General features: G+C 51.3%; 3 protein-coding genes across 3 annotated transcripts; 2 read left to right on the top strand and 1 right to left on the bottom strand.

Moving 5' to 3' along the window:
* The first annotated feature begins 68 nt into the window (after positions 1 to 68).
* On the top strand, positions 69 to 3969 carry VC83_03833 (uncharacterized protein). Its single transcript, XM_024467475.1, has 3 exons — positions 69 to 1524; positions 1575 to 2152; positions 2210 to 3969. The coding sequence occupies exons 1-3, from the start codon at positions 262 to 264 to the stop codon at positions 2730 to 2732; spliced, it is 2364 nt and encodes a 787-aa protein (XP_024325070.1). The 5' UTR covers positions 69 to 261; the 3' UTR covers positions 2733 to 3969.
* Positions 3970 to 9242: 5273 nt separating this feature from the next.
* VC83_03832 (uncharacterized protein) lies at positions 9243 to 9790 on the bottom strand (the record flags this gene model as incomplete). Its single annotated transcript, XM_024467474.1, has 2 exons — positions 9243 to 9343; positions 9568 to 9790. The coding sequence occupies 2 exons, from the start codon at positions 9788 to 9790 to the stop codon at positions 9243 to 9245; spliced, it is 324 nt and encodes a 107-aa protein (XP_024325071.1).
* Positions 9791 to 10320: 530 nt separating this feature from the next.
* VC83_03831 (uncharacterized protein) lies at positions 10321 to 11811 on the top strand. Its single transcript, XM_024467473.1, has one exon. The coding sequence runs from the start codon at positions 10341 to 10343 to the stop codon at positions 10854 to 10856; it is 516 nt and encodes a 171-aa protein (XP_024325068.1). The 5' UTR covers positions 10321 to 10340; the 3' UTR covers positions 10857 to 11811.
* The last annotated feature ends 469 nt before the right edge of the window (positions 11812 to 12280 follow it).

Here is a 12280-nt window from a genome sequence, read left to right as displayed (position 1 = left end):
TCATAGTAGAAAGTTGAACATGGAGGTGGAGGTTTTGGAAGTTGTAACCTTGAGGAATGTTGCGGATGGGTCAAGTTAGCTTGGTGCGGGTCGGAGCTTTATTTATGCGTGACCCTGCACTTTACGCGTGCGTGCCAAAATCGCGTCTTCCAGTTGAACGAAGGTAACGCACACAACGACTGCGACACTTTACGGCAAATTCACATCAACGCAGTACGATACGCCATTCGAAGGAGGATCTACAATCTATAGCCCGCCAGTATGGACCCGGCCCTCAAGAGACAGCGTATATCGGCTCCAGCGGCGCAGGAGCGATTTTGCGAAGAGAAAGCCAGATTCTTCAGCTCCCTAAAACGCCCTCAAACCTTGGACAATAGCGCAAGTCACAAAGATTGTAATGGCTTTACCAGGTTCTACGGAGCGGTTAATGCGCGAGAGAAGGGGTTTACAAGTTATGAGGAGGCCGAAAACTTTGAAGAAGCCGAGGTCGACGATGAAGACATGTACGAAGACATGTCTGAAGATGACGCCTACGAGGAGGAAGCACCAGAAGCGAACATGGAAGCGGCGAGACAGAAGCTGGACAACAAGCTGAAGTCAACTTTTGAGGCTATCTTCGAGAAGTACGGGAAAGATTTTAGTGGGATCGGAGACGAAATCGATTTACGAACAGGAGAGATCATAGTGGATAATGGGCATCTCGCGGAGATGCACAATGAAACTGATGCTGGGAAGGGAAGGGGTAGAGGGATTCTGAGGGCATTTACAGAGGAGCCTGAGCAGGCGGGATTCTCGCGACATGGCGGGGAAGATAATGTGGAAGATTATTATGATGTGGACGAGGCTAGCGACAGTATGGACTACCATGTCCGGGGAAGACAGATGCTACGAGGCTCCACTCAAGAACCGGATCTGGGACAGGAAAGTGGCACAGAGGATGAAGAGGACTACAGTAGGGACACTGTCAGGCAGAACGCCGCTGCCGACGACGACAGTAGCGACGATGATATACTGTATCAGAACAGCGGCATTATCCCCGCCAAATCTTTGGCATTCCTTCCCATGGCGCTGCCGGCGGAATCAGCGCGTCGCAGTCCTGAGAATGCCCCGATTGTTCCGTCGCATAATTCAGCGCATCCGGTTCGTCGCAGTCCTGAGAGCGCCTCGGTTGTTGTGTCGCATAGTGACCCTCGCGAGAGTTTGGCATCTGAGAATGCAGACCAGAGTATGAACGATAATGAGCTACTAGGAACCGATGACAATGAGCCCGATAGCGACTGGGAACGAGATGATTCCGCATCCGACTCTGCTCAGAACTTCAAGTTGAGAAAACGCACAGGAAATAAAAAACAGAAAAGGAAGCCATTGGGAAGGACATCCCGGTTAGCTGCAAAACCTCGTCCTGGGAGGAAGACATATACAGAAGAAGATAACCAAGCGCTGTTGGCATGGGTCGAATGGGTCCGCACTGAGACGAACTATCCTTTGTGGTCTGCTCAGCATTGGAATATGTTCAGTGAGAAGGTTAGATTTCTGGCTTTAAACTCGGGGGGATTTGCTAATTACGGTTTTAGAATGCTAGACACACTGGCCCTGCTTGGCAGCAACATTACCGCAGATCGTTGGAGACTAGTAGAGACCAGCATCTGTTCCCTCGCATCATGATGGCCGACAAAGCCATACCCAAGAGTGTGAGGAAATGGCCTAGATCGTCGGGAGACGGGAATTCAGTGGTCGATGCGCTGGAGTTGGATCAGGTTGCTAATGACTACCCTGACGGACCGAGAACCAAAGGTTCGATCGTTGGTGCGCCGGGACTGAATCAACCTACCGAAGACGAACCTGTAGGCCAGCAAATATATCCTCGGACGGAGATGACGCACGAAGGTGCACCAGAACCTCCAATTGTACAACCTCAGATATTAGCAGACGAAGGTTCTGCGGTAAGAAAACAGAGACGAGATCAAGCTGTTAATAACCGGCTTAGCGGTGATATCCAAACGCCCCAGGAGCTCCCCGGCACGGGAGAATCTGCAAAGACAGGACAGTGGGAACAGTTTAAGCACACTATCTGGCAGCTCTATATAGTGGAAGATTATACGCTGGATAGTGTGATAAAGATCATGACGGATCAGTATGCGTTCCAAGCACAGTAAGTAACATTAAGCCGACAATCCCCTTTACAAAGTGCGGTTCTAATCTCGAGTAGCAAAGCGCTATATAAGGTATACCTGAGCAAGTGGGGATTAAAAAAAAACCGGATGTATGGAGAACTGGGAAGTATGAGCGTGGCTGGACTACATCCAGACGCTAAGGGGCGGCCCGATGATGCCGCGCGAGACCCCCAAAAGCCTTCCAGAGGCCAACCAGGATACAAGTGGTGGAATGAGCCACAGTATGAAGGACTCTCCCGTGTCGAAGCAGTGTACAAGAAGCGAAGATTGGAACGGGCAGCTAAAAGAAAAGCACGGGTGGGAGCGCGGGGAAGCGTTAGTGTGACTGGGCAGGGTGATGAGGAGCCGCCATTGAAGCGAGCGGAGGAAGCAAAAAAACGGCGGGAGATGTTGGAAAAGGGGGCTCCATTGCCACCGTTAAGTCCCGACGCGATCGCGCGGAGGGATAGGGCGAACGATCTGCGGAGAGCGAGACGTGCAGAGCAGAGGAGACTACGGAGGGAGACTCGGGCGAAGGGGATTCAGTTTCCGACGCTGGATCCTATCGTACTGTACTAAGTTATGTAGAGGATGGGGGCGCCTCAATCATGCGCGCTGTAATGCGACAAGAGTAGCTATAAGTTGGCAGTAGCAGCAGACTTGGAGCGAAGGCGGGAGAATGTACTTAATCGTGACTCTAACCGGACAGCATGGCTGGCATCATGAAGTCTAGGCTTTTCCAGCAGCCCGTTGGTAGGATCGCGACTAGTGGGGTCTCCGTCGCTGCAGCCAGCCGCACCGCCTCCTTCTGCTGCGGTGTCCGGAAGTGTGCATGGTCATCCCGCAGAACCGCCCGTAGAGCTTTTAGAAGAGCCTGCTCGGAAGCCACTTCGGTGACAGCCTTGTTAAGAGGCAGTATTTTAGGCCGCTTTTTAGGTGTCAGCCCTCCTACGTCCAGCACACACTTCCTTTTTAGGGAGGGCTGTGATGATGGTTGCTCTATGAGCCCCAGCAACCTGTGCCACCGGTGACTGACCTTACCAAATGTCTCTAGCGACTCAGCCGTCAAGCGCTTTAGCACATCAATGGTGACACCATCATATGTTTATGGCCGGTGTTCGGAGGAGTAGATAGTTAAAATAAATTAATCATCAGCCCATGAATATAATAGCCCCTACCGCGCGAATCATCACAATGGGGGTCTTGCCTCGAGTCTTGGTAGGGGCTTTTGGCGTAAAATTTCGGTGTGAAGAGGAGATATTGAGGTTGCGAAGCGTAGTTGGACGAATACGGGCCACAGCCAGACCAAAGTGAGGCTTTTGACGGAGCCTGCCATTGGAATACCGACCACTGCGAGAACGATACACTCGACAGTCATGAAGGATATGTGCGCCCTGGGGATTCCTCACACGCTGTTCCAGGAGTCTCAAGAAAACCGAGAGCGCCAAAGAAAACGGGTATTGAAGAGTTGATAGGGACTCGGCCAATTGTTGCGATTGGGGAAACTCCGCCCTATAACATTTGGGCAGATCTCCACAATAGGAAGCCACAGCCAGATCTAACGTACCCTCAGCTCATCAACATATCCTCTACTGTTCGCGCGCAAGTGGCATATGGAACAGGCATGAAACCTCGCGAGGACCAGCAAGGAAATTCAGGAAATTCCAAGAAAGGGAAGCCAGCCAAAACTCCACCACGACCAGTGGCAGAAGAGGAAGTTGATGATCTTGAACGGCCTGTTTTCAAGACTCGAGCGCGTGAAATCCACGACAAAATTATAGCATATGAGAGTGTGAGTCAGAGGCTAAACGGATGCTATCCTATAGGTCTACTACGAAGGATACAAAAAAGATAAAGAGAGGAACCCCCGTTGGGTCAATCTCCTTAAGTACCTGAAACGGGTCCGACTCGGCTAACCGGCCCTAACTCTCCCCACGTGACCGTAACCTGTCCGACTCCGTGTTGGGGGAAACGGACAATCCCATGGGAATACGGTAGTCTTTTGCGCCCAAAATGGCACTTTTCTCCATGGGACTGTCTAGTTCCCCAGTCGTTCAGAGTACTGAGCTGAGGTTTCAGCTCTGTGTATCACTTTGGTTTGGGTGTAGGAACCCAAACCCTCAGGGTTTTGGGGGTTTCCCCCAGGCCTACAAATAGCGTACGTAGACCCGTAGTTTAGTGAGTAATTCAATTGATTATATTATTCTATTGTTGAAACCTCTGTTCTGCTGCCCGTAAGAGATTCATTACAGTGACCGGAGATTACCACACGATTCTGTGTGTGTTTCTCCGTACCCCGCAATTACTTCCAACAGGTTATGAGCCCGGGTCGCTCAGGAGCTTCGGAATACTGAACCAGGAATTGATTCCGAAAATCTCACATCGATAAAGTGAGAAGCTGAGCAACCAGTCAGAATTGCCCAGCCAAAAAAGCCTGCAAGAGTAAGCCATCGTTTGGCTGCAGCAAAACCCGGTACAACAAGCCTGGAAAAGTGATAACTCCATTGAATATGGAGTACGCCGAACGCCCTCGGATGACCAAGTTATCCGGCCGAAACTTCAGGAACTGGGCAAAGCAGCTTCGACTTACCCTCAAGGATCGGAAAGTCCTGAGCGCCATTGAACCAGACTGCAAAACCGACGACGATGTCGACACAGCTCCTGCGAAGGATGAGTTGCCAGAGCTTGCTCAAGCCCGGAAGGATCAAATAGCTGATCGAAGGAACACCCGGGCTTGCTCCATTATTATAGAGTGCTGCATACAGAGTATCGTCGACAAAATTATCAAATTTGATACTGCGAAGGAGATGTGGGACTACCTCCACAAAACCTACGCCCGTGATGGCCTTCAACAGCTGATAGCGAAGAAAGACACCTTCAACAGCTACTCGCCCTCAAAGACTATGCCAGTGAGCGACGTAGCCAGTACCCTCGACGACTTTGAAGAAGATATCGCCCAAATCAACCCTAACGAGCGACCTACGGAACTGACGAAAACCGGTCACCTTATCAGAATTATGTTAGCCCACGGAGGCAAATATGATATTGCTGCAGCCCAGATTAAGGCTGCCAAAGTATCAGACTACCAGGATATCATCGCCAATTTTGCCGATATCGAAGAACAGATCAAGGAGTCGAAAGCTGTCATCGAATCAGCCCGACAAGCGTCTACGAGTACTGAAAATACGAGGGGAAATAGTGGAAGAGCGGCCGCGGAGGATACAGAGGGGGGCGAGCACCGCAAAGTGATAACCGCGCATGTTATCACTGCAGGAAGACCGGCCACTTCCAGCGAGACTGCTCCTCGAAAAGAAGAGGAGAACCAAAGTCTACTGGGCCATCGACTGGCCCGCTCGCTGCACCAGGCGGTGGAAAGGGGTTATCACCCCAACCGTCTGAGGAAGCCAACGCTGCTGGAATAAGGACCACCCCAGTAACGGAAACCTCTTGGATTGCTTCTATCAAGGATCCAAGCAGTGTCACTTCTATCAAGGATCCAAGCAGTGTCACTTCGAACTGGGTTGGAGAAGCAAGAGACCAAGGCGACTCCTGGATCATGGATTCGGGTTGCTCACGCCACATGACATTCGCAAGAAAAGCGTTCGTCAATTACTATCCTCTTGGCAAGCCAATCGCTGTTAGATTGGCTAACGGAACAGAGATCCAAGCTGTCGCCGAAGGCACTGTTAGCTTCGATATAGCTGTCAACGGTGTCAAACGCCGGATCCAGCTTCACGAGGTGCTGCATGTTCCGCAGCTCGCCGGAAGCCTCGTCTCAGTACCCCACCTTCAAGATAGGAGTATTATGACAAGGACAACCCGCGAGGGAAAGATGGTCCTTGAGCTTGACGAACAGACTATCGGCGTCGCCGTTCGAGTTGGCCGTTCCTACGTCCTTAACGGAACCTAGGAAGGCACCATCACTGCGCTGCGCGCAGTGGCGATGTCACCAAAAGATGCCATGATTTGGCATCAACGCTTCGGACACTTGAGCTCAAAGAGTCTGAGCTTGGCTCACACTGCTGTTGACGGTCTGCCAGGACCAATTGGTGATCTGGCGGACCCGTGTGGAGAGTGCCTGCTCAATAAGAGTATGCGGGTTATAAATTGACAGGCATCAGAGCATGCAAAAGCCCCCCTCGACAGGATACATAGTGATATCTGGGGGCCTTACAGAGTACCGTCAATCAGTGGTAAGAACGTCTATTTTGTGACGTTCACTGACGACTACACACGGAAGACTTGGGTCTACGTTATGCAGTCAAGGGGCCAACTACGAGGTATTTTTACTGAGTTCAGGACTGAGGTGAAACACCAAACCGACAGGAAGATCAAGATCGTTCGCTGCGATAATGGCAGCGAGTACGAAGCTCTTGAGCGAGACTTTGGGCCCTCGCACGGTATCCTGTTCGAGTTTACAATGCCATATACGTCATATCAGAATGGTGTTTCTGAACGCCTAAACCGGGCCCTGGTCGCAGTGATCAGGGCGATGCTCGCAGGCGCGCAGCTTCCAAAATGGCTCTGGGCTGAAGCTGTGATGGCAGCCTCCTATCTGAGGAATAGGCTGCCAATTGGACCCGGAGGAAAGACACCGGAAGAGGCGTACAGCGGTAAGAGACCGTCTGTCGCTCACCTTCGTGTCTGGGGCTGCGTTCCCTACGCCAATCTCTCATTGGATCAGAGGCAGGGTGACAAGCTTGCACCCAATGCGATACGGACTGCGTTGGTTGGATACATGCCAACCTCGAAGCAGTACCGGTTATATGATCCGGTCGCAGACCGGATCCTCACTGCAACATCGGAGATTCGTGGAAGATCAACGACTTGATCTTCCTGATGCCAGCAACGGTCCCCACGAAGATGTGGGATTCGACCCCATGGAAGCTGTTCCCCAGGGGGATATCTCCATCGATGCAGGAGATATCAGCAATCCCCGCTGGGATACCCCAATAGGGGGCCTTGAAAATCCCTGTGAGGATATCCCGGTCATGGATTCAGGCAGGTCACGTGACCTGTCAGCCAGGGTTCCCCGCACGGGACGACCCGCCCCCACAGCCAACCCAGCCAATCAGGAAGCAGCAAGTGATAATTTATCACTTGCACAACAACATCAACACGGCGACGACGGCAGCGACTACGCTGTGCGGCGACGCCCTGTAGCATCAGAGGTGAGCTGTGACGGGTCTCCACTGGGACCTGCAACGTCACCGTCGCCAGTGTTGATGTCTGGGCCTGATGACAACTCACGGTTTGACCGAGAAGCTGATCGATCAGGCGATATCTTTGCTGAAGACGAAGAGCTGTCTGAGACAGCGGATGACCAGCTGTGCGCAGAAGCGGAAGCTTCGCGCGAGGAAACCCCTCACGATGAGGAGTTCATCGCCCGACGAAGTAGGCGGGCAAGACAGCCAACGAGGCCGTATGAAGAAGCGCGCGAAGCGCTCTTCGAAGAAGAGTTAGGAGCGCACCATGCAGCGTCTTCCAAGCTGCCGATTCCTGATCGCTATTCGAAGGCGATCAGCGACCCAGAACACGGTGCAGACTAGACTCTTGCAGTCCAGGAAGAGCTGGCGCAGCTTCAATCCCTCGGAACATGGGAGCGAGCGAAGCTCCCGCGAGGCAAGAAAGCCCTTGGTTGTCGATGGGTATTTGCTGTCAAATACACACCGACAGGGTTGCTTGACAGGTTCAAAGCCAGACTCGTCGCTCAGGGGTTTGGGCAAATACCAGGCGACGATTATCTCGAGACCTTCTCACCGACAATCCGCGCTGAGTCTCTCCGGCTTCTCCTAGCAATTGGTGCTTACGAGGATATGAATATCCGGCAGATCGACGTTGTGAGTGCTTATCCACAATCAGAACTTCATGCGGAGGTCTATATGAGACCTCCTGAAGGGCTCTACTGCCCTGAAGACTGCGTATTACGACTACGGAAGTCACTCTACGGGTTAAAGCAATCTGGGAGGGAATGGTATATTGAGGCCTGCAAAGGACTCGGTCAACTAGGATTCCAGCCAGTCTTCCGCGAGCCTAGTATCTTCGTGACGCCAGACCGAAGGATCTTGATCGGGTTATACGTCGATGATATGTTGATACTTAGCAAGGAATCATCAGATATTGACCGTGTGGTCAAAGGGATTAGCAAACGCTGGAAGATCAAGGACCTCGGGGAGGTCAATATGATACTTGGTATTAGGGTGACCCGCGATCGGAAGAACCATCGAATCTATCTTGATCAAGAAGGATATATTGACGAGGTTATCAAACGCTTCCACCTAGGAATGGCAACGGCCTTTCCAATTCCTGCGTCCACCGATCAGTCGCAGCTGCTCAAGGGCAACGACAGCGAAGCTGAAGCCGACCAACACCTCTATCAGCGAGGAGTTGGATCACTGGCCTGGCTTGCTATATGCACTCGCCCGGATATCGCATACGCCTGGGGGCAGCTCAGTCAAAGCTGCTCGAGACCTACGATATGAAATTGGAACGGGGTTCTTCACGTATTGCACTACATCAAAGGAACTAGGACTTTACGACTTTCGTTTGGGGGGATAGGGGGCAATTCTACCCCCTATTTACAAGGATACAGCGACTCAGACTACGCTGGTGACCAGACTGATCGACACTCAGTATCAGGCCAAATATTCATGTTGAATATGGGGCCTGTCAGCTGGAATTCGACGAAGCAGCGCTGCGTCGCAACATCGATGACTGAGGCTGAATATATTGCCCTCTGCAAAGCCAGCAAGCAAGGACAGTGGCTTCACACCCTCCTGCACGAACTTGGTCGCAGGAAGCTCCTTGGTGGCCGTGGATATCAAGTCCAGATCCTCAGTGACAATCAGGCTAGTCTTGCGATCGCTGCGGACCCGATGTCTCACCGAAGAACGAAGCACATTGACGTCCGTTATCACTACGTGCGTCAATTGATTGCCTTCAAGAAAATGAGCGTTGACTATATACCAACTCAAGATATGTTGGCCGACGTCCTCACCAAACCGCTGGCGCAACCAGCGTTCTCGCACTGCACTCAGGGATATCTGATGCAGCAGACTTAAAAGACACCTGAACCCCCGTCTCCCCCGCTCAACGGAAGAGGACAGTGACCCCTGACACCCTCCGCATGGCATGCGAGAGCCGTTTGCCGCAGGCGCTGAATTTTTGGGGGGCGCCGAGGGCTCGGCGCCCTATTTTGGATATATCAGCTCTTGGCGTGTTACTGGGCGGGCGGGAGAGGGGGGGGGTGGGCGGGCAGAAGCGGCGTTGGAAACGGGTTGAAAAAGGGGTATAAGAACGTGGTTCCCGGCCCCGAAAAGGCGAACAAGACGACATCAAGGCCGCGCCCCATTCACATTGGGGGCTGGCCTTGATGAGGCCACGAAGAAAAGTGTGGTGCGATGTGGTGAACCACCAATGCCGCATGAAGCGGCGACAAGAAGCAACTCGGCGACAACACTGAGCGCAAGAAGGAGCAGGTCCAACACCGAGTCTTCGTCTCTGTCCAGCCAGGGACAAAAGAAAATGACCCAGCGGACGAACCCCCCCCCCCCCGAGCTGCCAGAAATCAAGATTGATTTGAGAAAGAAAGAGGGGGAGAGCTTCTTCGAAGAAGCTTTTATATGATTCTCGCTCATTATTGAGCTGGTTGCCGGTTTCGACGGCGAGGGTGGTGGTGGACTTGGTGATTTTCCAGTCCACCGACCAATTTCCTTATTTTTATCACTTTTCTACGAGCTACGTAAGGGGGCTGTTGGGGGAAACGGACAATCCCATGGGAATACGGTAGTCTTTTGCGCCCAAAATGGCACTTTTCTCCATGGGACTATCTAGTTCCCCAGTCGTTCAGAGTACTGAGCTGAGGTTTCAGCTCTGTGTATCACTTCAGTTTGGGTGTAGGAACCCAAACCCTCGGGGTTTTGGGGGTTTCCCCCAGGCCTACAAATAGCGTACGTAGACCCGTAGTTTAGTGAGTAATTCAATTGATTATATTATTCTATTGTTGAAACCTCTGTTCTGCTGCCCGTAAGAGATTCATTACAGTGACCGGAGATTACCACACGATTCTGTGTGTGTTTCTCCGTACCCCGCAATTACCTCCAACACTCCGATCCCTTCCATCACCGAGGGCGGAGGCATCCTTACAAGCTTGATTGTGTCTGGTATTCTGACAAGACTGGATGGAGGATGAAGACTGCTGATGGTGGGGTTCATGCCCTTGATAAATATGTTTTGTTGCTGGTTAAAGTTGCGGGTGTGGAATGGATTTTGAAAGTTTTCATCATCCATGGGTTGACATCTTACAAGATTTTGCTTGGTCGAAGCTGGATGCACCAGGTCAAGGCAGTTGGAGATTACAGCTCTAACGATTATTACATCTTTGGTACGAATGGACAACCGAGGAGCGTTCTGAAGAATGGAGATGTTACACCTCAGATTTCACTTAAGGTTCACTTTGAGCGTGATGAGGCATGCACACAACCACTCAACGAGCGACAAGCGCCTGACTCTGACACACACCATGTGAAAACTCAGACCTGGGAACATGAACCAGAAGAAGTCATTCAAGCGAGACTCACCAACCTTGCAGATCAATTGGCAACTGCAGTTCTACTTGAATCCACTCACCTAGATTATGATGATGAGGATCCTCGCATGCTTCAGTCCTCCAAAATCTTAGAGACGTGTCGGGAAAAGGCATAGGGAGCAGCTTGCTGGAGTAGTTGCTGCCCCACCATCCCACAGTATCCGGAATGGAGGAGGAGAGGTCCAGGGTACCGCCGGGGAGAGCCGAGGGGTGAGGTCTGGGAATAAGGGAGCTAGGAGAGAGCAGAGTGGGGATGATCTGATAGAAGTATGGCCAGAGGATCAGAAGAGTTTGCGGAGGTTGCAGTGGAAGATGCAAGAGTTTGACGAGGCGCAGGCAGGTTTGAGGTGGGCAGCAAAGATGATGTCAAACAAATGTGCTGCTGCTGAAATAAGAACGGTTCCAAGTACACACCCACAGGACATCCAAGATGTGCGCTGTGAGGGAGAGACAAGAATTCCTGGACCCCGGATTGGGATGCAAAATCTACAGCACAGTTGAGGCATGCCTCTTGTCGAAGGGCACAGAGGGAAAAGCAGTGGAAATGGGAGAATCAGAAACTGTAGCCACGCCTAGCACATATCCGAGGTATAGCGCTGCTGGCATATAGAGTGTCGTTTGTGGAGACGCAACATGGAATGGCAGGGCCGCGAGAGGACATCTTGAAGCATTCCCTCTACCGCATGGTCGCAGGTCATGTGGCAGCGGTGGTACCATGGGAAGAAGATCGAGATGGTGACGGGAAAAGGCAGACAGAGGATCAACACAACTGGGATTACAGATCTGTAGATTGTGGATGGATCGTGCTTAAACCTCAAGGGCACGTTCAGTGTGCGCGATGTGAAGTTTTCCAGGAGGTGCCCCAGGAGGAGAATAAGTCTGTGGTTCCCAACAAGGAAGTAAATGAACAATCACAGGGTGGAGGCAAAATCCCCAATGAGTCTCAAGATTGTGAGTGTAATTCGTGTGTGCAAGTCAACACAGCTGTAATGGTGGGTGCACCAGATGTGAGAATCTAGCCACCCAAGGAAGGGATTTTACTAAGACAACACACTGTCTTAGGAAACAGAGCCAAAGGGTTGTAGCTTAGACTATTTCACAACACAGCAATCAAGTGTATGATGTAGTGGAGTGGTTTAGACAAGTTGTACAAATGTTGAGTCTGAGAACTCAGGGATAAGTCAGAGGTTAGCACCTCACTGACTTTTCAGAAACAAGGAGTAACAAGATCAATGCTTGGAAGCTTGGAAAAGACATTGAAGTATGTGATAGTCGATTTACTGTATTGTCTGCTTGCCCTTTCTTAAGGAAAGGGCAATCCTATTTATGCTAAAGGAGTGTAGTTCTCTCATTTTCCAAGACTTTCCATGACTACCAGGCTTGGTAACTGTAGTCAACGTAAGAGAATCCCATAGAACTATCTCCTAGGTTCCTAGCCTATAGGAAGTGAAAGGAGGTCCAAGGTCAGAGTACCCCTATAGACAGATTATGTCATAACCTAACCAATCTTGTGGGTAACTAAGGAGCGATGACATGTAAT

This window comes from Pseudogymnoascus destructans (assembly GCF_001641265.1).
Source record: "Pseudogymnoascus destructans isolate 20631-21 unplaced genomic scaffold scaffold_8, whole genome shotgun sequence".
In the NCBI taxonomy this organism is placed as follows: domain Eukaryota; kingdom Fungi; phylum Ascomycota; class Leotiomycetes; order Thelebolales; family Thelebolaceae; genus Pseudogymnoascus; species Pseudogymnoascus destructans.
This window is presented reverse-complemented; position numbering and strand designations above follow the sequence as displayed.